Source organism: Mustelus asterias, chromosome 23 (assembly GCF_964213995.1).
Source record: "Mustelus asterias chromosome 23, sMusAst1.hap1.1, whole genome shotgun sequence".
Classification (NCBI taxonomy): Eukaryota; Metazoa; Chordata; class Chondrichthyes; order Carcharhiniformes; family Triakidae; genus Mustelus; species Mustelus asterias.
Genome location: NC_135823.1, coordinates 12,725,070 through 12,751,585, shown reverse-complemented (window position 1 = coordinate 12,751,585; position 26,516 = coordinate 12,725,070). Strand labels below are relative to the sequence as shown.

The 26,516-nt window shown below is 47.3% G+C and overlaps 1 protein-coding gene across 3 annotated transcripts in view; it reads right to left on the bottom strand.

Moving 5' to 3' along the window:
* Positions 1-20,979, bottom strand: part of c23h16orf89 (chromosome 23 C16orf89 homolog) — a 53,480-nt gene extending 32,501 nt beyond the window's left edge. For 2 of the 3 annotated variants that reach the window (XM_078239975.1, XM_078239976.1), the window contains exons 1-3: positions 20,616-20,979; positions 8,447-8,599; positions 2,238-2,388 (exon numbers count right to left, since the gene is read on the bottom strand). In XM_078239975.1, coding sequence (XP_078096101.1) covers positions 2,238-2,388; positions 8,447-8,599; positions 20,616-20,778 — 467 coding nt within the window. In that variant the 5' untranslated portion in view covers positions 20,779-20,979. The remainder of the gene's footprint in view (positions 1-2,237; positions 2,389-8,446; positions 8,600-20,615) is intronic. The other variant, XM_078239977.1, reaches the window with a different exon arrangement.
* Positions 20,980-26,516: the final 5,537 nt, after the last annotated feature.

Genomic DNA, 26,516 nt, shown 5'->3' with positions numbered 1-26,516 from the left:
TCCCGTAACCCTACATATTTACCCTGCTAATTCCCCTGACACTAGGGTCAATTTAGCATGGCCAATCAACCTAACCCACACATCTTTGGACTGTGGGAGGAAGCTGGAGGGCCTGGAGGAAACCCACGCTGACACGGGGAGAATGTGCAAACTCCACACAGACAGTGACCCAAGCCGGAATTGAACTCTGGTGTCTGGCGCTGTGAGGCAGCAGTGCTAACCATTGTGCTACCGTGCTGCTCCAAATAAAGTTTATTTATTAGTGTCACAAGTAGGCTTACATTAACACTGCAATGAAGTTACTGTGAAAATCCCCTGGACGCCACTCTTGGCACGTGTTCAGGTACACTGAGGGAGAATTTAGTGTGGCCAATGCACCTAACCAGCATGTCTTTCAGACTATGGGAGGAAACTGGAACACCCAGAGAAACTCATGCAGACACGGAGAGAACGTGCAAATTCCACACAAATTCCTCACTCGCCGCTCGCCCTCAGCCGCTGACTCTTCAGTGGGAACGTCGGAGGAATTGTTGGGGCTGCTCTCCTCTGTGATTTCCAAAGCCTCAATGGAGGATGGGCCGGCCTACTCCATTGGCTTCCCTGCACAGGGAGAAGAATAAGGATAGGAGAGAGAAAATTCACGAGGCCCCCCCAGATGGATGTGTGTTGTAGGTCCTCACTCGCCACTCGCCCTCAGCACAGGTGCAGTGCTGTTCCTCCCCGGAAAGCTGGAGGGCGCTCTCCTCGAACAGTAAGAGGGTTTCAGTTCGGGCTTGCCACTGCGTGTCTCTTCTCGCCCTTTTTTATTATGAGCCAGCTTATTCTGCAGTGATAATCAGGGTGACACGGTGGCACAGTGGTTAGCACTGCTGTCTCACAGCGCCAGGGACCTGGGTTCGATTCCCGCTTGGGTCACTGTCTGTGTGGAGTTTGCAGGTTCTCCTCGTGGCTGCGTGGGTTTCCTCCGGGTGCTCCGGTTTCCTCCCACAGTCCAAAGATGTGCAGGTTAGGTTGATTGGCCATGCTAAATTGCCCCTTAGTATCAAGGGGATTAGGAGAGTTGTATGCGGGGTTACAAGGATAGGGCCTGGGTGGGATTGTTGTCTGGTCATGCTCGATGGGCTGAATGGCCTCCTTCTGCACTGTGGCGATTCTATAAGGGATTCTATAAGTCCCTATAAGGGACACTTGCTTTTATCAGTTGTGGCATAGAGTAAATGAGCATGGAGGTAATATTGGAGTTGGTGAGGCCACAGCTGGAGTACTGTGTGCAGATCTGGTCACCTCACTAAAGGAAAGATGTGATTGCTCTGGATGGGATGCAGAGGAGATTCACTAGGTTGTTGCCTGGAATGGAGCATTTGAGCTTAAGGAAAAACTGGATAGTCTTGGATTGTTTTCTCTGGAGCAGAGAAGGCTGAGGGGGGACATGATTGAGATATAGGGGATTATGAGGGGTATGGACAGGGCGAGTAGGGAGCAGCTGTTCCCCTTGGTTAAGGGATCAATCACGAGGGGGTATAGTAATTATTGTTGTTGCAACTGGATGGGCTAAAGGGCCTTTTCTGCACTGCATGATTCTGATTCTATGACACCTGACAGCTGATGATTCACAGCAGAAATGCCACCCAGAAGGGAAGAGAGGAAAGCTTTAACTCAATTTGTGACTCTCTTTTGAAGTATCCAGTCAAATAGGCTTGTTTGTCCAGTTGCTTATTTTAGTTTAGTTTATTTATTAGTGTCATAGGTAGGCTTACATTAACATTGCAATTAAGTTACTGTGAAAATCCCCTAGTCGCCACACTCCGGCGCCTGTTCGGGTACACTGAGGGAGAATTTAGCATGGCCAATGCACCTAACCAGCACGTTTTTCATAATGTGGGAGGAAACCGGAGCACCCGGAGGAAACCCATGCAGGTATAGGGAGAATGTGCAGACTCCGAACAGACAGTGACCCAAGCCAGGAATTGTGAGGCAGCAGCACTAACCACTGTGCCACTGTGCCACCCTGAACTCCTGAACCCTGATGGCAAAATTCAGTTAGACTGAAAAATTTTTTTTACACATGTGTAGCCTCTAGAACATTAAGATGTTTCAAAATATTTATTTAATGTTAGAAGAACTGTTTCAAGTTTAACATTGTCAAGGATTATTTTAGTAGAACTGTAACAATTGCTTTGTCCATTAAAGGTATCAGCTTGACTGACCATTGATAGAATTTCAGCAGCAAGACATACCATGTACCCAGTAGCTGAGTCATACACCTGTCACTGATATCTTCATCAAAACATTCTGAATCACTCACTCCAGCGTAAACCAGTTTGGTATCTGTCTGCATCCATCCAGGTTTCAGAGTCCAGAAATCAACATGTAGAACTTGTTGAAATGCTACATAAAGAAACAGCAGATTTCAAGGTTAAAGCAGAGCGATTATAAAATAACACAAGTAAAAGGAGCGGGACTAGGCTATTTGAGCCTCTGAGCCAGTTCTACCGCTCAATACAATTGCAGTGGAAACAACGAAGATCGGGCCATTTGACCCATCAAGCCTGCTCCACCAGACACCCAGATATGGCACATCTGATTGTGGCCTTAACTCCATTCTCCTGCACTTCCTTATTGATCAAATATCTGTCTAACTCAGTCTTAAGCACAATCAGTGGACTAGCTTCCACTTCACACTGGAGATAGAGAATGCCAAATACTAATGATCCTCAGAGGAATTCATCCTCATCTCACTCAGAATCAAACTTTGTTTAATGTGACGATACTGTGCCTTTAAGAAATGAATTTAATTATGATTCTGTGCAGGACGTTTCTAGCAGTCCCTTCCATTTTAATCGGTGTTGCTGGATCTATAACTGACATCCTGTATTGTTACTGGAGCAGGATAATTGTTGCTAATTGCTGGAATGCTTGTTTTAATCTGAACTAAAGCTCTTCTGCTGTTCTTAGTGTTCCCCTGGGGTTTTGCAGAATAGACTGATTGGGATAATTGAGAGTAATATCAGGTGATTGGGTGGAGCTGGGCTTACACAGAGAACCCAAGCTGAGACGCTGCTTGGATTTGTTAGAGAGCAGTGATTCTCTTTTTCCTCTCCGAAGTTGGAGACTGGAATCTGCCATGAAATAAGTCTCTTTCTCAGATTCTGCTGTTTGGGAGTCAGAGGTGTCAGTCTGGATCTCTGTCCAGGGGTGTTAAAAGGCTGGAAATCCAGTGAACTGATTTCGAAGAAGGGATTGTGCCTGTAACATACTGTTAAATTGGAACAATAGAGATGGATAGCTATTAAGACTTAAACTTTGCCACTGTACCCTCATGTCAATATCTGGTTTTCACAGTAACTTCATTGCAGTGTTAATGGAAGCCTACTTGTGACACTAATAAATAATTCATATCATAGATGTACGGTACAGAAGGAGGCCATTCGACCCACTGAGTCTGTACCGACCACAATCACACCCAGGCCCTATTCCTGTGACCCCACACTCACCCTGCTAATTCCACCTGACACGAGCGTCAATGTTTGCCCTAAAAGACAAAAAAACTAGGGTCAATTTAGCATGGCCAATCAACTCAACCCACATATATTTGGAGTGTGGGAGGAAACCGGAGCACCCGGAGGCAACCCAAGCAGACACGGGGAGAATGTGCAAATTCCACACAGACCCCGGCCAGGAATTGAACCCGGATCCTTGACGCTGTGAGGCAGCAGTGCTAACCACTGTGCCACCATGCCGCCCATTAAACTTTAAACTTCATATCCTGGCTGTCCAAGAACTTAATTAGCATCTTAATAATAGAACATAGAACATAGAACATTACAGCGCAGAACAGGCCCTTCGGCCCACGATGTTGCACCGACCAGTTAAAAAAAAAAACTGTGACCCTCCAACCTAAACCAATTTCTTTTCGTCCATGAACCTATCTACGGATCTCTTAAACGCCCCCAAACTAGGCGCATTTACTACTGATGCTGGCAGGGCATTCCAATCCCTCACCACCCTCTGGGTAAAGAACCTACCCCTGACATCGGTTCTATAACTACCCCCCCTCAATTTAAAGCCATGCCCCCTCGTGCTGGATTTCTCCATCAGAGGAAAAAGGCTATCACTATCCACCCTATCTAAACCTCTAATCATCTTATATGTTTCAATAAGATCCCCTCTTAGCCGCCGCCTTTCCAGCGAAAACAATCCCAAATCCCTCAGCCTCTCCTCATAGGATCTCCCCTCCACACCAGGCAACATCCTGGTAAACCTCCTCTGCACCCTCTCCAAAGCCTCCACATCCTTCCTGTAATGTGGGGACCAGAACTGCACACAGTACTCCAAGTGCGGCCGCACCAGAGTTGTGTACAGTTGCAACATAACGCTACGACTCCTAAATTCAATCCCCCTACCAATAAACGCCAAGACACCATATGCCTTCTTAACAACCTTATCTACTTGATTCCCAACTTTCAGGGATCTATGCACACATACACCTAGATCCCTCTGCTCCTCCACACTATTCAAAGTCCTCCCGTTAGCCCTATACTCAACACATCTGTTATTCCTACCAAAGTGAATTACCTCACACTTCTCCGCATTAAACTCCATCCGCCACCTCTCGGCCCAACTTTGCAACCTGTCTAAGTCTTCCTGCAAACTACGACACCCTTCCTCACTGTCTACCACACCACCGACTTTGGTGTCATCAGCAAATTTGCTAATCCACCCAACTATACCCTCATCCAGATCATTAATAAATATTACAAACAGCAGTGGCCCCAAAACAGATCCCTGAGGTACACCACTTGTAACCGCACTCCATGATGAATATTTACTATCAACCACCACCCTCTGTTTCCTATCCGCTAGCCAATTCCTGATCCAATTTCCTAGATCACCCCCAATCCCATACATCTGCATTTTCTGCAGAAGCCTACCATGGTGAACCTTATCAAACGCCTTACTAAAATCCATATATACCACGTCCACTGCCTTGCCCCCATCCACCTCCTTGGTCACTTTCTCAAAAAACTCAATAAGGTTAGTAAGGCACGACCTACCTGCCACAAAACCATGCTGACTATCACCTATCAATTCATTACTCTCCAAATAACTATAAATCCTATCCCTTATAATTTTTTCCAACATCTTGCCGACAACAGAAGTGAGACTCACCGGCCTATAATTCCCGGGGAAGTCTCTGTTCCCCTTCTTAAACAATGGGACAACATTCGCTAACCTCCAATCTTCTGGTACTATACCAGAGGTCAACGACGACCTGAAGATCAGAGCCAGAGGCTCTGCAATCACTTCTCTTGCCTCCCAGAGAATCCTTGGATAAATCCCATCCGGACCAGGGGATTTATCTATTTTCAGACCCTCCAGAATATCCTGCACATCCTCCTTATCAACTGTAATACTGTCAATTCTACTCCCTTGCAACCCAGTGTCCTCCTCAGCTATATTCATGTCCCCTTGCGTGAACACCGAAGAGAAATATTGGTAATAATAGCACGGTTTATAGTTTAAAATTTCTTAGAATAAAAATTGATCGGAAATATTGGGCTTAATGGTTCCAGGAGATATTTGGAACTGAACGTAAGAATGGTTTCTAGATGCCGACTCTGTGTTTTGAATGAGTTTCCGAGGACCTGATATTTTGGCAGGTGAGCACAATTGTTAGCACTGCTGCCTCATAGTGTCAAAGACCCGGGTTCGATTCCCAGCTTGGGTCACTGTGTGGAGTTTGCACATTCTCCCCGTGTCTGCGTGGGGTTCCTCCGGGTGCTCCGGTTTCCTCCCACATTCTGAAAGACATGCTGGTTAGGTGCATTGACCCGAACAGGCGCCGGAGTGTGGCGACTAGGGGAATTTCACAGTAACTTCATTGCAGTGTTAATGTAAGCCTTACTTGTGACTTATAAATAAACTTTAAGTGTTGTATCTGCCATGCAGCTAGGACGGGTAGGTAAATTCCTCAAACACAATCGCAAGACATGATAGTCCCAGCTGCAATCTCAAAAACAAGGGTTTCATTGGCTCTCTCTCACTACCATGGGGACAGATAACATTTGCCCTTTGGAATCTGCCTCCAGGAGATCAGGATGATGTGGAGTTGACCTGAGAGGTGGCACTGAAACTTCAACCTTCCAGAGTAAAACTGACTCCCTGACCTGGAAAAGGTCAGTCCATTATCTCCATAAATGCTTCTCAATGAACATTAGACTAAATCAGCATCTCTGATTCTTACTCTGATCAGAGTCACATACAACCTGTCTATAAATTAGTTGCAACATGCTGAGGAGTGACAGTGCTTTTATTTTACCCTCGATTTCTTTAGTGAGAACTGCAACATTGTGAATTTTACTTAAATGGAAATTAGAACCACAGAAAAGTTACAGCTCAGAAGGAGGCCATTCCACCCATCTTGGACACCTAGGTGCCCTCGCTAATCCCACCTTCCTGCACCCGGCCCATAGCCCTGTAGTTTACAGCACTGAAGGTGCAGACACAGCCCCACAGCCCTGCCACATGTCTTGAATTTGTGTCCCTTGGTTCTAGAATTCTCCACCAAGGGAAACAATTATATCCTGCCTAGTCTATCTCTCCCCCTCAATCAAGTCACCCCTCAGTCTTCCTTGCTCCAAGGAAAATAATCCCGATCTATCCAATCTCTCCTCATAGCTACACTTTTCAAGCCCTGGCAACATTCTTGTAAACCTCTTCTCCAGAGCAATTAGATCCTTCTTGCAATATGATGACCAGAACTGCACAGAATATTCCAAATGAGGCCTCATCAGTGTTTTACACAATTCTTATAGAAACATAGAAAACTACAGCACAAAACAGGCCCTTCGGCCCCACAAGTTGTGCCGAACATATCCCTACCTTTTAGGCCTACCTATAACCCTCCATCCTATTAAGTCCCATGTACTCATCCAGGAGTCTCTTAAAAGACCCTATTGACTTTGCCTCCACCACCACTGACGGCAGCCGATTCCACTCGCCCACCACCCTCTGTGTGAAAAACTTCCCCCAACATCTCCCCTGTACCTACCCCCCAGCACCTTAAACCTGTGTCCTCTCGTAGCAGCCATTTCCACCCTGGGAAAAAGCCTCTGAGAGTCCACCCGATCTATGCCTCTCAACATCTTATGTACCTCTATTAGGTCTCCTCTCATCCTATGTCTCTCCAAGGAGAAAAGACCGAGCTCCCTCAGCCTATCCTCATAAGGCATGCCACTCAATCCAGGCAACATCCTTGTAAATCTCCTCTGCACCCTTTCAATCTTTTCCACATCTTTCCTGTAATGAGGCGACCAAAACTGAGTATAATACTCCAAGTGGGGTCTGACTAGGGTCTTATATAGCTGCATCATTATCCCCGGACTCCTAATCTCAATCCCTCGATTGATAAAGGCCAGCACACCATACGCCTTCTTAACCACCTCCTCCACCTGCGGGGCCGATTTTAGAGTCCTATGGACCCGGACCCCAAAGTCCTTCTGATCCTCTACCATCTTTCCCTTTATTTTGTACTCCTTCATCCCATTCGAGCTGCCAAAATGGACCACGACGCATTTATCTGGGTTGAAGTCCATCTGCCACTTGTCCGCCCAGTCTTGCATCCTATCTATGTCCCTCTGTAACTTCTGACATCCGTCCAGACTATCCACAACCCCACCAACCTTTGTGGCGTCAGCAAACTTATCAACCCATCCCTCCACTTCCTCATCCAGGTCATTTATGAAAATGACAAACAGCAAGGGTCCCAGAACAGAACCCTGGGCACACCACTGGTGACCGACCTCCAATTAGAAAAAGACCCATCTGTACACACTCTCTGCCTCCTTTGGGCAAGCCAGTTCTGGATCCACAGGGCAGCAGCCCCTTGGATCCCATGCCCTCTCACTTTTTCGAGAAGTCTTGCATGGGGGACCTTATCGAACGCCTTGCTAAAATCCATATAAACCACATCTACCGTTTTCCCTTCATCAATGTGTTTAGTCACATTTTCGAAGAACTCCACCAGGCTCGTAAGGCACGATCTGCCTTTGACAAAGTCATGCTGAGTAGTCTTGAGCATACTAAACCTCTCTAAATGCTCATAAATCTTGTCCCTCAGAATCTTCTCCATCAGCTTACCAACCACTGAAGTTAGACTCACCGGTCGGTAATTTCCTGGGCTATCCCTATTCCCCTTCTTAAAAATAGGAATCACATCCGCAATCCTTCAATCCTCATTTGGAATATTCTGTGCAGTTCTGGTCATCATTGTATTATATCCTTACTATTATCTTCTACACCTCTGCCAAAGGACAGCATTGCGTATGCCTTCTTTACAACCCTGACTACTGTGTACTTGTACGCCAAGATCTCTCACTTCATCTGCCCCTTTAGTATATTTCCATTATTATCAAGTTATGGCATATTTCAGGCAGTTAATGTTTACCGTTGAAATACTTAGAGTCATTCATTTTCATTGCTTTAATAGCTTTTACTGATGTGAAGTCAAGTCTTCTTACTAGATCATCCACCTTCTTGAACTGTGAGGCAGCTTCAGGTCCTGAAAGTGACCATTTCGTCATTGCATGTCCCAGCTGAGCTGTGTGAGTAACGCACATACACATTCAGCAGCAGCATTGCAGGAAACTTCAACAAAGACCGTGCTGTCATTTCAATTCAAATATTTGCTATTGATGCTTGCTTAGAATCAGTCAGGTGCAGCAAATTAGTCACAGAGATTTACAGCACAGAAAAAGACCCTTCAGCCCATCACATTTGTGCTGGTAAAAAAACAATCACGTAACTGTTCTCAAGCATTTCCAGCAGCCCATAGTCATGTGTGCCTTGGCATCTCAAGCGCACATCTAAGTACTTTGTAAATGTTAAGAGGGTCATGTTATCAGTAGCACAGTGGTTAGCCCTGCTGCCTCTCAGCGCCAGGGACCCGGGTTCAATTCCGGCCTTGGGTGATTGTGTGGAGTCTGCACGTTCTCCCCGTGTCTGTGTGGGTTTCCTCCGGGTGCTCTGCTTTCCTCCCACAGTCCAAAGATGTGCAGATTAGGTATATTGGCCATGCTCAATGTGTGGATTTATGGGGATAGGGCGGGGCCTAGGTAGCACGCTCTTTTGGAGAGTAGCTGCAGACTCGATGGGCTGAATGGAATCCTACTGCACTGTAGGGTTTCTATGATTTTCTATGGTCTCTGCCTCCACCATCTTTTCAGGCAGTGAGTTCCAGATTCCCAGCACCCTTTGGGTGTTCCTTCACATCCCCTCTCAACCACCTGCCGCTCACCTTAAGTTTAAGTTTAAAGTTTATTAGTGTCACAAGTCGGCTTACATTAACACTGCAGTTAAGTCACTGTGAAAAGCCCCTAGTCGCCACACTCCGGCACCTGTTCAGGTACACTGAGGGAGAATTTAGGCATGGCCAATGCACCTAACCAGTACTTCTTTCCAACTGTGGGAGGAAACCGGAGCACCCAGAGGAAACCCACGCAGACACAGGGAGAATGTGCAGCTCCACACAGTGACACAAATTGGGAATAGAACCCGGTCTCTGGCACTGTGAGGCAGCAGTGCTAACCACTGTGCCACCGTGCCACCCAATCTATGCTCCCTGGTCATTGATCCCTTTACCAAGGGGAAAAGTTTCTCCCTGTCCACTCTATCTACACCCCTCATAATTTTATACATCTCAATCATGTCCCCCTCAGTCTCCTCTGCTCCAAGGAACACAACGCCACTCTATCCAATCTCTCTTCATAACTAAAACGTTCCAGCCCAGGCAACATCCTGGTAAATCTCCTCCGCACCCTCTCCAAGTTCTATCACATCCCTCCTAGAATGTGGATTCCAGAATCATAGATTCATAGAATCTCTACAGTGCAGAAAGAGGCCATTCAGCCCATTGAGTCTGCACCAACCACAATCCCACCCAGGTCCCATCCCCGTAACCCCACATATTTACCCTGCCAATCTCCCTGACACTAAGGGACAATTTTAGCATGGTCAATCCACCTAACCCACGCATCTTTGGAGTGTGGGAGGAAACTGGAGTACCCAGAGGAAACCCACGCAGACACAGGGAGAAAATGCAATCTCCACACAGTCACTCACAAGGCTGGAATTGAACCTGGCGCTGAGAGGCAGCAATGCTAACCACTGTGCCACCCTTGAACTGCACATCATACACTATCTGTGGCCTGACCAGTGTTTTATATAGTTCCAGCATAACCTGGCTGCTCTTAAAACGCTACGCCTCGGCTAAAAAAGTTAAGTATACCATCTTCCTTCTTAACCACTTCATCCATCTGTCCTGTTATCCTAAGGGGCCAGTGTACATTCACACTAAAGGCTCTCTAATCCTTGGTGTTTCCCAGGTCCAACTGTTCATCAAGTATTCCCTTTGTTTGTCTTGCCCAAGTGCATTACCTCACACTTATCCAGATTGAATTCCATGTCAAAGATTCATAAAATCCCTACAGTGCAGAAGCAGGCCATTCAGCCCATTGAGTTTGCACTGACTCTCTGATGCAGCATGCCACCCAGACCCTATCCCTGTAACCACATGTATTTACTCTGCTAATCTCCCCTAACCTACACATCTTAGAACATAGAACAGTACAGCACAGAACAGGCCCTTCGGCCCACGATGTTGTGCCGAGCTTTATCTGAAACCAAGATCAAGCTATCCCACTCCCTATCATCCTGGTGTGCTCCATGTGCCTATCCAATAACCGCTTAAATGTTTCTAAAGTGTCTGACTCCACTATCACTGCAGGCAGTCCATTCCACACCCCAACCACTCTCTGCGTAAAGAACCTACCTCTGATATCCGTCCTGTATCTCCCACCACGAACCCTATAGTTATGCCCCCTTGTAATAGCTCCATCCACCCGAGGAAATAGTCTTTGAACGTTCACTCTATCTATCCCCTTCATCATTTTATACACCTCTATTAAGTCTCCCCTCAGCCTCCTCCGCTCCAGAGAGAACAGCCCTAGCTCCCTCAACCTTTCCTCATATGACCTACCCTCCAAACCAGGCAGCATCCTGGTAAATCTCCTCTGCACTCTTTCCAGCGCTTCCACATCCTTCTTATAGTGAGGTGACCAGAACTGCACACAATATTCCAAATGTGGTCTCACCAAGGTCCTGTACAGTTGCAGCATAACCCCACGGCTCTTAAACTCCAACCCCCTGTTAATAAAAGCTAACACACTATAGGCCTTCTTCACAGCTCTATCCACTTGACTGGCAACCTTTAGAGATCTGTGGATATGGACCCCAAGATCTCTCTGTTCCTCCACAGTCTTCAGAACCCTACCTTTGACCCTGTAATCCACATTTAAATTTGTCCTACCAACATGAATCACCTCACATTTATCAGGGTTAAACTCCATTTGCCATTTTTCAGCCCAGCTTTGCATCCTATCTATGTCTCTTTGCAGCCTACAACAGCCCTCCACCTCATCCACTACTCCACCAATCTTGGTGTCATCAGCAAATTTACTGATCCACCCTTCAGCCCCCTCCTCTAAGTCATTAATAAAAATCACAAAGAGCAGAGGACCAAGCACTGATCCCTGCGGCACACCGCTAGCAACCTGCCTCCAATCCGAAAATTTTCCATCGACCACCACCCTCTGTCTTCGGTCAGACAGCCAGTTACCTATCCAATCGGCCAACTTGCCCTCTATCCCACACCTCCTCACTTTCATCATAAGCCGACCATGGGGGACCTTATCAAACGCCTTACTAAAATCCATGTATATGACATCAACTGCCCTACCTTCATCAACACACTTAGTTACCTCCTCAAAAAATTCTATCAAATTTGTGAGGCACGACTTGCCCTTCACGAATCCGTGCTGACTATCTCGGATTAATCCGCATCTTTCTAAATGGTCGTAAATCCCATCCCTAAGGACCCTTTCCATCAATTTACCAACCACCGAAGTAAGACTAACCGGTCTATAATTACCAGGGTCATTTCTATTCCCTTTCTTAAACAGAGGAACAACATTCGCCATTCTCCAGTCCTCTGGCACCATCCCCGTGGACAGCGAGGACCCAAAGATCAACGCCAAAGGCTCTGCAATCTCATCCCTTGCCTCCCACAGAATCCTAGGATACATTTCATCAGGCCCAGGGGACTTATCGACCTTCAGTTTATTCAAAACTGCCAAGACATCCTCCCTCCGAACATCTATTTCCTCCAGCCTATTAGCCTGTAACACCTTCTCTTCCTCAAAAACATGGCCCCTCTCCTTGGTGAACACTGAAGAAAAGTATTCATTCATCACCTCGCCTATCTCTACTGACTCCATACACAAGTTCCCACTACTGTCCTTGACCGGCCCTAACTTCACCCTGGTCATTCTTTTATTCCTCACATAAGAGTAAAAAGCCTTGGGGTTTTCCTTGATCCGACCCGCCAAGGACTTCTCATGTCCCCTCCTAGCTCTCCTAAGCCCCTTTTTCAGCTCATTCCTTGCTAACTTGTAACCCTCAATCGAGCCATCTGAACCTTGTTTCCTCATCCCTACATAAGCTTCCCTCTTCCTTTTCACAAGACATTCCACCTCTTTTGTGAACCATGGTTCCCTCACTCGGCCATTTCCTCCCTGCCTGACAGGAACATACCTATCAAGGACATCCAGTATTTGTTCCTTGAAAAAGTTCCACTTTTCATTAGTTCCTTTCTCTGACAGTTTCTGTTCCCAACTTATGCCCCCTAATTCTTGCCTAATCGCATCATAATTACCCATCCCCCAATTGTAAACCTTGCCCTGCCGTACGGCCCTATCCCTCTCCATTGCAATAACAAAAGACACTGAATTGTGGTCACTATCTCCAAATTGCTCTCCCACAACCAAATCTAACACTTGGCCCGGTTCATTTCCCAGTACCAAATCCAATGTGGCCTCACCTCTAGTCGGCCCATCCACATATTGTGTCAGGAAACCCTCCCGCACACACTGCACAAAAACTGCCCCATCCAAACTATTTGACCTACAAAGGTTCCAATCAATATTTGGAAAGTTAAAGTCCCCCATGACAACTACCCTGTGAGCTCCACACATATCCATAATCTGCTTAGCAATTTCTTCCTCCACATCTCTATTACTATTTGGGGGCCTATAATAAACTCCTAGCAACGTGACCGCTCCTTTCCTATTTCTAACTTCAGCCCATATTACCTCAGTGTGCAGATCCCCCACGAAGTGCCTTTCCGCAGCCGTTAAACTATCCTTGATTAACAATGTCACTCCTCCACCTCTTTTACCAGCTTCCCTACACTTAGTGAAACATCTATACCCCGGAACGTCCAACAACCATTCCTGTCCTTGTTCTACCCACGTCTCCGTAATGGCCACAACATCGTAGTCCCAAGTACCAATCCACGCCCCAAGTTCATCTACCTTGTTCCGGATGCTCCTTGCATTGAAGTAGACACACTTCAACCCACCTTCCTGTCCACCAGTACCCACCCTTGACCCTGATACCTTCCCCAATACCTCACCACCCTCACTGACTTCTGGACTACAACTCCCTTTCCCACTCCCCTGACAAATTAGTTTAAACCCCCCTGAAGAGCCGTAACAAATTTCCCTCCGAGGATATTGGTGCCCCTCTGGTTCAGGTGCACCCCGTCCTGTTTGTACAGGTCCCACCTTCCCCAGAACGTGTTCCAATTATCCACGTATCTGAAACCCTCCCTCCTACACCATCCCTGCAACCACATATTTAACTGCACTCTCTCCCTGTTCCTCAACTCGCTATCACGTGGTACCGGCAACGTACCAGAGATGACCACATGTTTCATCTTGGCTCTCAGCTTCCAGCCCAGCTCCAGAAATTCCTGCTTTAAATCCCCGTCCCTTCTCTTACCTATGTCATTGGTACCAATGTGCACCACGACTTGTGACTGTTTCCCCTCCCCCTTCAGAATCTGGAAAACACGGTCTGAGACATCACGGACCTTGGCATCCGGTAGGCAACATACCATCCGTGAGTCTCTTTTGCTGCCACAGAACCTCCTATCTATCCCTCTAACTAACGAGTCCCCAATAACTATCGCCCTCCCGCTCTCTTGGGACACTAAGATGCAATTTTAGCACAGCCAATCCACCTAACCCACACATCTTTGTACTGCGGGAGGAAACCCACATGGGGAGAACGTGCAAATGCCATACAGACAGTCACCTGAAGCTAGAATTGAACCCGGGTCCCTGTGCTGTGAGGCAGCAGTGCTAATCACTGTGCCACACATTTGCTACTGATCAGCTGAACAGCCTGTCAATATCCTCCTGTGATCTAAGGCTGTCCTCCTCACTATTTACCACCTCATCAATGTTTGTATCATCTGTGAACTTACTGATCAACCCTCCTCTGTTCAAATTTAAATCATATATATAAACCACAAACAACAAGGGCCCCAATTCCTTTTAAGAATTGGAAAATCAAACCACTGTATCAACTATCTCAGCAGCCACTTCTTTTAAAACTCTGGATAAAGTCTATCAGGGCATTTTCTCAATACCAATTTCCTGGAGATTGCAATTGTTTTAAATTTGTCCATTCCTTTCACCTCTCAATTTATAATTATTTCTGGGATGTTATTTATGTCCTCTCCAGTGAAAAGACACCTGGGGCGGGATTTTCCAGCTGTGTTCACCCCAAAACCCAGAAAATCCCGCTCGAGGTCAACGGATATTTGCACGATCCACCCATGGTAGGCGGGACGGGAAAATTCCCCCCAAAACTCTGTTCAACTTACCTGTATTAATTCCTCATTCTCACTCTCTAGAGGACCAACGCTCACTTCACACCTTTTCTTTCAAATACTTGTACAAACTCTGACTATCTGTGTTTATATTTCTGTGATGCGGAGATGCCAACGTTGGACTGTGGTGGGCACAGTACATAGAACATAGAACATAGAACATTACAGCGCAGAACAGGCCCTTCGGCCCACGATGTTGCACCGACCAGTTAAAAAAAAAACAAACTGTGACCCTCCAACCTAAACCAATTTCTTTTCGTCCATGAACCTATCTACGGATCTCTTAAACGCCCCCAAACTAGGCGCATTTACTACTGATGCTGGCAGGGCATTCCAATCCCTCACCACCCTCTGGGTAAAGAACCTACCCCTGACATCGGTTCTATAACTACCCCCCCTCAATTTAAAGCCATGCCCCCTCGTGCTGGATTTCTCCATCAGAGGAAAAAGGCTATCACTATCCACCCTATCTAAACCTCTAATCATCTTATATGTTTCAATAAGATCCCCTCTTAGCCGCCGCCTTTCCAGCGAAAACAATCCCAAATCCCTCAGCCTCTCCTCATAGGATCTCCCCTCCATACCAGGCAACATCCTGGTAAACCTCCTCTGCACCCTCTCCAAAGCCTCCACATCCTTCCTGTAATGTGGGGACCAGAACTGCACACAGTACTCCAAGTGCGGCCGCACCAGAGTTGTGTACAGTTGCAACATAACGCTACGACTCCTAAATTCAATCCCCCTACCAATAAACGCCAAGACACCATATGCCTTCTTAACAACCTTATCTACTTGATTCCCAACTTTCAGGGATCTATGCACACATACACCTAGATCCCTCTGCTCCTCCACACTATTCAAAGTCCTCCCGTTAGCCCTATACTCAACACATCTGTTATTCCTACCAAAGTGAATTACCTCACACTTCTCCGCATTAAACTCCATCCGCCACCTCTCGGCCCAACTTTGCAACCTGTCTAAGTCTTCCTGCAAACTACGACACCCTTCCTCACTGTCTACCACACCACCGACTTTGGTGTCATCAGCAAATTTGCTAATCCACCCAACTATACCCTCATCCAGATCATTAATAAATATTACAAACAGCAGTGGCCCCAAAACAGATCCCTGAGGTACACCACTTGTAACCGCACTCCATGATGAATATTTACTATCAACCACCACCCTCTGTTTCCTATCCGCTAGCCAATTCCTGATCCAATTTCCTAGATCACCCCCAATCCCATACATCTGCATTTTCTGCAGAAGCCTACCATGGTGAACCTTATCAAACGCCTTACTAAAATCCATATATACCACGTCCACTGCCTTGCCCCCATCCACCTCCTTGGTCACTTTCTCAAAAAACTCAATAAGGTTAGTAAGGCACGACCTACCTGCCACAAAACCATGCTGACTATCACCTATCAAAGTAAGAAGTCTCACAGCACCAGGTTAAAGTCCAACAGGTTTATTTGGAATCACGAGCTTTTGGAGCACTCACCTGATGAAGGAGCAGCGCTCCGAAAGCTTGTGATTCCAAATAAACCTGTTGGACTTTAACCTGGTGTTGTGAGACTTTATATTTCTGGCTAGCTGCAATGAAGCTGTCAGGATGTTTTTCTTGTTGTAGTTCAACGTACTGTTCCCCTCAAGTAGCCAGACGTCACAGAGTGGTTTAAGATGATTTATTAAAGACTATAGCTGTAGGACTCTGACTTATGTCATCAAGGCCAGTTGGAGTACAGAATTCAGAAATACACAAGCAGTTATAGTTTCAAATTAGCAAATACCAATCAAGGCATAGGAGTAATCTCTATCCACTCACGGTCACTAAGGTTACATCATTTATAAAGTACAAATATTAAAATCAATCACAATCACCTTATGCTAGCTTAATTATAATATCCAATCGGCGTGAGATTTTTAATTGTGTCAGTAGGGTAGAACACAAATCAACCTTCCCTTCTCCCCGCCTGTCTTTAGGCCTCTCCCTAAGACATGAACAATCCCAAATTATAGTATATTTTTCCCTTTCTCATCTGAAGGTCAGGTGTCTAGAACTAGTTGCTTACTATCCTGATATGCATGTCTCTGCAGTTAAACTTTGAGTGGGCTTTTGTGGTTTGTCCCTTTTAACCCTTTCACTGGACTCAGTTATTAATATTAGTATGGGCATTATTCCCCTTCGCTAGCTATGTTTCGGACTCTGATTTCTCTCTCCTTATTAATCATTTGAATCGCTCTCTGCTGTCCAATCTTCTGACCTGCCACTCATCATTATGCAATGATATACAGTTTCTGGTATCTCGAATCACCTGTGCAGTCTCCCTCTCCATATTTACTTGCCTTCGAGGTGGTACACCAAAGCTTCACTCGATTGGTTGCTCCGATGAGAAAGTTGACCTATGATGAGAGGCTGAGTAAATTAGAATAAGAGGCAACCTCATTGAAAGATAGAAGATTCGGAAGTGGGTTTGATAGTGTGGATCCTGAGAGATTGTTTCCCACTTGGGTGGGGAATGCAAAACAAGGGGGCACAGTCTCGGGGAAAGTGACTGATTGTTTCAGACTGAGGTGATGAGAATTTTCTTCAGACAAATATTCAAAATACTTGACCTGAAAGGTTATGATGCAAAAATGTTAAATATATTTAAAGATGAGACAGACAGATTTTTAATCTCTCGGGGGAGCAGATAGAAAAGTGAAGATGAAGCCAAGGTCAGGAATCATCAAAGTGACCACTGTTACAGAGCACCAGAGACACTGAACACTGCACAGAGCACCAGAGTCACTGACCACTGCACAGTGCACCAAGGACACTGACCACTGCACAGCGCACCAGAGACACTGACCACTGCACAGAGCACCAGAGACACTGACCACTGCACAGTGCACCAGAGACACTGACCACTGCACAGAGCAGCAGAGGCACGGACGACTGCACAGAGCACCAGAGAAACTGACCACTGCACAGACCACCAGAGAAACTGACCACTGCACAGAACACCAGAGAAACTGATCACTGCACAGAGCACCAGCGAAACTGACCACTGCACAGAGTGCCAGTGAAACTGACCACTGCACAGAGCACCAGTGAAACTGACCACTGCACAGAGTGCCAGAGACACTGAACACTGCACAGAGCACCAGAGAAACTGACCACTGCACAGCCACCAGAGACACTGACCACTGCAGAGCACCAGAGACACTGACCACTGCACAGAGCACCAGTGAAACTGACCACTGCACAGAGTGCCAGAGACACTGACCACTGCACAGAGCACCAGAGAAACTGACCACTGCACAGCCACCAGAGACACTGACCACTGCAGAGCACCAGAGACACTGACCACTGCACAGAGCACCAGAGAAACTGACCACTGCACAGCCACCAGAGACACTGACCACTGCACAGAACACCAGAGACACTGACCACTGCACAGAGCACCATAGACACTGACCACTGCACAGAGCACCAGAGACACTGACCACTGCACAGAGCACCAGCGAAACTGCCCACTGCACAGAGCACCAGAGAAACTGACCACTGCACAGAGCACCAGAGAAACTGACCACTGCACAGAGCACCAGAGAAACTGCCCACTGCACAGAGCACCAGCGAAACTGACCACTGCACAGAGCACCAGAGACACTGACCACTGCACAGAGCACCAGAGAAACTGCCCACTGCACAGAGCACCAGCGAAACTGACCACTGCACAGAACACCAGAGACACTGAACACTGCACAGAGCACCAGAGACACTGACCACTGCACAGAGCACCAGAGAAACTGACCACTGCACAGAGTGCCAGTGACACTGACCACTGCGCAGTGCACCAGAGGCACTAACCACTGCACAGTGCACCAGAGGCACTAACCACTGCACAGAGCACCAGAGGCACTAACCACTGCACAGTGCACCAGAGGCACTAACCACTGCACAGAGCACTAGAGGCACTAACCACTGCACAGTGCACCAGAGGCACTAACCACTGCACAGAGCACCAGAGGCACTAACCACTGCACAGTGCACCAGAGGCACTAACCACTGCACAGAGCACTAGAGGCACTAACCACTGCACAGTGCACCAGAGGCACTAACCACTGCACAGAGCACCAGAGGCACTGACCACCACTTTGAGCTGATTGCACCCAGCCCACTTACAAGAAGGACTCTATCCGATTGTCACCATCTCATCTGCTCTGATGATATCCATTCCATACTGAATCATAGAACCATAGAAAATTACAGCTCAGAAACAGGCCCTTTGGCCCTTCTTGTCTGTGCCGAACCATTTTATGCCTAGTCCCACTGACCTGCACTTGGACCATATCCCTCCACACCCCTCTCATCCATGAACCCGTCCAAGTTTTTCTTAAATGTTAAAAGTGACCCCGCATTTACCACTTTATCCGGCAGCTCATTCCACACTCCCACCACTCTGCGTGAAGAAGCCCCCCCTAATATTCCCTTTAAACTTTTCTCCTTTCATCCTTAACCCATGCCCTCTGGTTTTTTATTCCCCTAGCCTCAGCGGAAAAAGCCTGCTTGCATTCACTCTATCTATACCCATCAAAATCTTATACACCTCTATCAAATCTCCCCTCAATCTTCTACGCTCCAGGGAATAAAGTCCCAACCTATTCAATCGTGGGGTTTGTTTTTCTATCTCTTCTTTAGCAAGCATTCCAACCCTTTGCACCATGAACTGTGACTACATTTGTTCCATTTCAGAAACTGTTACTCTCACTCTTTCCCTCCTGGATCCAATGTTCTTTTTATCTGCACCAGCCTCTGTATTCAATAGGTCAGAGGATCCCATTGACCTGAAATATTAAGTAACTTAAATTCATATATTTTTTAAAATATCAGTTGACTCTGGAAGTCCTGGTGTTTACTAATGTCACCTTCTTTGAAAATGGATATTGGAATTCAATATTATTCAGATTTATTGAAGATGGTTAGGTTCAGAAATTGTTGAATTAGAAATTTGATAGGAGAATTCAGGGTTAGCCTCTGTTTGTGATGACTGGCTTATGCCAGAGAGAGACTGCACACACTGCTTTCACTGCACTGACCGACTTTACAACAGCAAGCCAACGGCGGTCAAATCCTTTACCGTAAGAAGTCTCACAACACCAGGTTAAAGTCCAACAGGTTTATTTGGAATCATGAGCTTTCAGAGCGCTGCTCCTTCATCAGGTGAGTGGAGAGGTAGGTTTCACAAACACGGCATATATAGACAAAGACACGATTGCAAGATAAAGGTTGGAATACGAGTCTTTTTCGGTAATGATGCCGTGCTTGTGGAACCTACCTCTCCATTCACCTGAGAGCGCTCCGAAAGCTTATGATTCCAAATAAACCTGTTGGACTTTAACCTGGTGTTGTGAGATTTCTTACTGTGCCCAACCCAGTCCAACGCCGGCATCTCCACATCAAATCCTTTACCAGCCAACATTTACCAGCCGAAATTCAGTTCTCGTCCCCAAAACATCTATTACTTTCACACTAACTTTCCCCAATTTCCGTACGTTGCTAGCCAACATTTTAATTCCGGTCTGATCTTGGGCAAATTAAACCCCACAACACCTATTGAACAATTTCAGTTTGTATGGGAATAGCACAGCCATGCTGGAAGCGATTAGTTCATCAGCCTGTCACGAATAACTGGAGATTGCACTGTTGTCAGTCCCTGACTGGGTAAGCAGCCCCCACCCCGCCCCTTAGAATATTCTGATTGACTGGAGAATAACCTAATCATTTCTGTCCTGACAGGAACTTATCCTGTCAATCTACATCACCTATTCAATGTACCTTGTAACAGGCGAAATCCCACCACTCCATCAACGTCCAGATGATTGTATGTACTTTCAAAGAAGGAAGTTGCTTTCTCCAGCGCGGAGAGAACATCACTGAGTTTCGGCTGGTTTGCGGAAACGAAAGTTAGAGTGGCGAATGCGATCAGAGCAGGATTCATAGTGGATTGAGTTTGCAGCCTGTGTGGAGGCAGCAGCGGGGAGTGAGGATGTGTGTGTAGAGCCTCTTCCTGCAGATACTCAGCAGGCTGGATCCACCCAGCCTCCCACTCACTCTTTCCATTCAAGCCTACTCTACAGACAAAGCCGCAGATACATTCACCTCTGTGAATCCACACAGCTTTTACAAAGCCATCCTCACCAGAAGCGTTCAGTGTGGGCGAATGTTCGCGGAAGCTGTAATAAAGATGCAAGTTTAACTCATCACAACAACATGTAATCAACCCAGTTATAATAGGGAAGGGGGAACTTTGGAGGAACGGGGGCGGCGGGTGGAATCCTGGGAAGGAGGGGAGGAACCTACAGAGGGGGCAACGAGGGAGAGGGGGGAACGGGGGAGAGGGGGGAACGGGGCTGAGAGATAACCTGGGGGGAGAAGGGGGGGGGGGGGGACGTGGACAGGGGGCTGTCTGAGGGAGAGGGTCAACCAGGGGAAGGGGACCCCCTCTTGAAATCTCCCCCCAGGTTACCTCTCAGCCCCGTTCCCCCCTCTCCCTCATTGCCCCCTCTGTCCCCTCTGCAGGTTCCTCCCCTCCTCCCCAGGATTCCACCCGCCGCCCCCGTTCCTCCAAGGTAGATAGAGGTGTATAAGATTTTGATGGGTATAGATAGAGTGAATGGAAGCAAGCTTTTTCCGCTGAGGCTAGGGGAGAAAAAAACCCGAGGGCATGGGTTAAGGGTGAAAGGAGAAAAGTTTAAATGGAATATTAGGGGGGGCTTCTTCACGCAGAGAGTGGTGGGAGTGTGGAATGAGCTGCCGGATAAAGTGGTAAATGCGGGGTCACTTTTAACATTTAAGAAAAACTTGGACGGGTTCATGGATGAGAGGGGTGTGGAGGGATATGGTCCAAGTGCAGGTCAGTGGGACTAGGCATAAAATGGTTCGGCACAGACAAGAAGGGCCAAAAGGCCTGTTTCTGAGCTGTAATTTTCTATGGTTCTATGGAGTCCAGATGGCCCTTTATCAAAGCTAAAAGGCATAGGAGAAAACTCTGGCTGGTAAAAGTAGGGAAATCCCAAGACATTCTATAAATATATAAATGGGAAGAGGATAACCAGGAAAAGAGTGGGGCCAATAGGGACCAAGGGGGCAATCTGTGGGTGGAGCCAGAGGACACTGGTGGTGTTGAATGAATACTTCACATCCGTCTTCACCCAAGAGAATGAGAACGATGGTATGGAATTCAGGGAGAAAAATTTGAAGTTCTTGAGCAAATTGACATAGTGAAGGTAAAGGTATTGGAGGTGTTGGTAGCCTTAAAAGTGGATAAATCTCCAGGTCCAGATGAATTGTGCCCTAGGCTGCTGTGGGAACCACAGGGAGGTGCCAGATGACTGGAGAATAGCTAATGTGGTTCCGCTATTTAAGAAGGGTTGTAGAGACAAGCCAGGGAACTACAGACCAGTGAGTCTCATGTCAGTGGTAGGGAAACTATTAGAGAAACTTCTGAAGGAGAGTATCTATCTCCACTTGGAGAGGCAAAGCTTGATCAGGGATAGTCAGCATGGCTTCATCTGAGGGAGGTCATGCCTAACAAATTTGATTGCATTTTTTGCGGCGGTGACTAGGTGTGTAGATGAGGGTAGTGCAGTCTATATGGATTTCAGCAAAACCTTTGACAAGTTCCCACATGGGATACTTGTAAAGAAGGTAAATTCAAATGGGATACAGGATAATTTGATGAAGTGGATACAAAATTGGCTCAGTTGTAGAATACAGAAGGTAATGACAGAAGGCTGCTTTAGTGATTGGAAGCCAGTGTCCAGTGGCGCACCACAGGGATCTGTGTTGGTTAAATCAAAATAACTACCTGAGACTCTCTGTAAAATCAACAAGTAACACTTTATTTATCGAACTAACAGTGAACTAAACTATTAACAAACTGAATAAAACACAATTCTAATCGAATGTTGTTTAGAAAGATACAATTCCCACTCATTAACAAAAAAAAAGAATTATTTTATTCACTTTCAAAATACAACCAGGTTTCACCTTCCAGAATCTTCTGTCTTCTTTCTTCTGTCTTCATTATCTCTGTTTTATTTTGGTACCTTTTCTATTCAGATGAGGCTTTGAGCTAAAAGCTATAAGCTGTGGCAGAGAGAGAGTAGTTGCTGTGTCAGAGAGCAGTTGTTGCCCCTCTCTCTAAAGCTGTGAGCTGTGGCAAAGAGCAGTTGCTGGCTCTCTATCTGGAGCTGAGAGCTGTCTCATATACCCCCTGATGACATACCAACATCCCCACAATAGGATTGGTTCTCAGGTTACCAAAACATCAAATTTAAATCTAATAGGCTGTTGTTAGCTAAGTGCCTAGTTTAAACTGATTGGGCAAAATTCAAAAACGGCCTGTTGTCTTGGCAACACTACTGCCTGGCCTCTCAATACAATGTTTCAGTCTGTGTACTGTGTGCATCTGCATCTCTTTTAACTCCCTAGCCACAGCAAAAAAAAACACAATTTTTAAAAGAACCATGAAATGCTTTCTCCTCTCAGCATTTTACATTTTTTTATAATTTTACAAACACCAGCTTCGCAACATTGTATGGAATTTTGGTGAGGCCATGACTACAGTACTGTGTGCTTTCTGGTCACCACATTATAGGAAAGATGTGATTGCACTGGAAGGGGTGCAGAGGAGATTCACCAGGATGCTGCCTGGAACATTTAAGTTATAAAGAGAGATTGGATAGGCTTGGGTTGTTTTCGTTGGAGCAGAGAAGACTGAGGGGCGACCTGATCGAGGTGTACAAGATTATGAGGGACATGGACAGAGTGGATAAGGAGCAGCTGTTCCTCTTAGTTGGAGGGTCAGTCACGAGAGGACATAGGTTCAAGGTGAGGGGCAGGAGGTTTGAAGGGGATGGGAGGATAAACCTTTTTACCCAGAGGGTGGTGACGGTCTGGAATGTGTTGTCTGGGAGGGTGGTAGAGGCGGGTTGCCTCACATTCTTTAAAAAGTACCTGGATGAGCACTTGGCACATCATAACATTCAGGGCTATGGGCCAAGTGCTGGTAAATGTGATTAGGTGGGAGTTCAGATGGTTCTCATGTGACGGTGTGGACTCGATGGGCAGAAAGGCCTCTTCTGCGCTGATTCTATGATTCCATGAGTGTGTATGAGAGAGGGTGAGTGTGTGAGAGAGATAGGTTTAGTGTGTGTCTGTGTGAGAGAGAAAGAGAGTTTGTGCGTGAGAGTGGCTGAATGCGTGTGAGAGAGAGGCTGAATGTGGGTCTGAGAGAGGGGGTGAGTGTGTGTGAGAGAGGGGGTGAGTGTGTGTGAGAGGGAGTGAGTGTGTGTGAGAGAGGGGGTGAGTGTGTGTGAGAGAGGGGGTGAGTGTGTGTGAGAGGGGGTGAGTGTGTGAGAGAGAGGGGATGAGTGTGCGTGAGAGAGGGGGTGAGTTTGTGTGAGGGGGGGTGGGTGTGTGAGAGAGAGGGTGGATGTGTGAGGGGGTGAGTGCGTGTGTGAGAGAGTGCGTGAGTGTGTGTGAGAGAGAGAGGGTGAGTGTGTGTGAGGGGGAGTGAGTGTGTGTGTGAGAGGGGGTGAGTGTGTGTGAGAGAGGGGGTGAGTGTGTGAGAGAGGGGGTGAGTGTGTGAGAGAGGGGGTGAGTGTGTGTGAGAGAGGGGGTGAGTGTGTGAGAGAGGGGGTGAGTGTGTGAGAGAGGGGGTGAGTGTGTGTGAGAGAGGGGGTGAGTGTGTGTGTGAGAGGGGGTGAGTGTGTGAGAGAGGGGGTGAGTGTGTGTGTGAGAGGGGGTGAGTGTGTGTGAGAGAGGGGGTGTGTGTGAGAGAGAGAGGGTGAGTGTGTGTGAGAGAGGGGGTGAGTGTGTGAGAGAGGGTGAGTGTGTGTGTGAGAGAGGGTGAGTGTGTGTGTGAGAGGGGGTGAGTGTGTGTGAGAGAGGGGGTGAGTGTGTGAGAGGGAGTGAGTGTGTGTGTGAGAGGGAGTGAGTGTGTGTGAGAGAGGGGGTGAGTGTGTGTGAGAGAGGGGGTGAGTGTGTGTGAGAGAGGGGGTGAGTGTGTGTGTGAGAGGGGGTGAGTGTGTGTGAGAGAGAGAGAGGGTGAGTGTGTGTGAGAGAGGGTGGATGTGTGTGAGAGAGGGGGTGAGTGTGTGTGAGAGAGGGGGTGAGTGTGTGTGAGAGGGGGTGAGTGTGTGTGAGAGAGGGGGTGAGTGTGTGAGAGAGAGAGGGAGTGAGTGTGTGAGAGAGAGGGGGTGAGTGTGTGTGAGAGAGGGGGTGAGTGTGTGAGAGAGAGAGGGTGAGTGTGTGAGAGAGGGGGTGAGTGTGTGTGAGAGAGGGGGTGAGTGTGTGTGAGAGAGAGAGGGTGAGTGTGTGTGAGAGAGGGTGGATGTGTGTGAGAGAGGGTGGATGTGTGTGAGAGAGGGGGTGAGTGTGTGTGAGAGAGGGGGTGAGTGTGTGTGAGAGAGAGAGGGTGAGTGTGTGTGAGAGAGGGTGGATGTGTGTGAGAGAGGGGTGAGTGTGTGTGAGAGGGGGTGAGTGTGTGAGAGAGAGGGGATGAGTGTGCGTGAGAGAGGGGGTGAGTTTGTGTGAGGGGGGGTGGGTGTGTGTGAGAGAGAGAGGGTGAGTGTGTGAGAGAGGGGTGAGTGTGTGTGAGAGAGAGAGGGTGAGTGTGTGTGAGAGGGTGGATGTGTGTGAGAGAGAGGGGGTGAGTGTGTGAGAGAGAGGGTGAGTGTGTGAGAGAGAGGGGATGAGTGTATGTGAGAGAGGGGGTGAGTGTGTGAGAGAGGGGATGAGTGTGTGAGAGAGAGGGGATGAGTGTGTGAGAGAGGGGGTGAGTGTGTGAGAGGGGGTGAGTGTGTGTGAGAGGGGGTGAGTGTGTGTGAGGGAGAGAGGGTGTGTGTGTGTGAGAGGGGGTGAGTGTGTGTGAGAGAGAGAGGGTGAGTGTGTGAGAGAGGGGGTGAGTGTGTGTGAGAGGGGGTGAGTGTGTGTGAGGGAGAGAGGGTGTGTGTGTGTGAGAGAGGGTGAGTGTGTGTGAGAGAGGGCGTGAGTGTGTGTGAGAGAGAGAGGGTGTGTGTGTGTGAGAGAGGGTGAGTGTGTGTGAGAGAGGGCGTGAGTGTGTGTGAGAGAGAGAGGGTGAGTGTGTGTGAGAGAGGGGGTGACGCCATCTCCCTGGCCTTACACTCAACTCTGGAACACCTGGATAATAAGGACACCTATGTCAGAATCCTGTTTATTGACTACACCATAATCCAATAAAATTAATCTCCAAACTCTATGGCCGAGGGCTCTGCTCCTCCCTCTGTGACTCTAGACTTCCTAGATCCTAGACTTCCTAATGCACAGACCACAATCAGTGAGGCTAGGCAACAACAACACCTCCACAATCACCCTCAACACCAGTGCCTCACAAGGTTGTGTCCTCAGCCTCCTACTATACGCCTTGTTATGGTGAAATCAAAGTGATGGACACAAAACAGTTACCTGGCACACAAAATGGACTCTGGGAAGTGACATTAAAAGGCACTGACTTTAGGCACAGACAGTTACACAAAGAGTTAAAACCTGTAGTGTCTAAATTGCTGCAGGAAACTGGTCAGACCTTGAGGCAGCTTAAGACTTGAGATAAAAGCAGACCCAGAACAATGAGTTTGATAACAAGATCAGCCACTGATGGGGACATAAATACATAAATGTATGTATTGAAACCAGTCATTGATAAATGACATA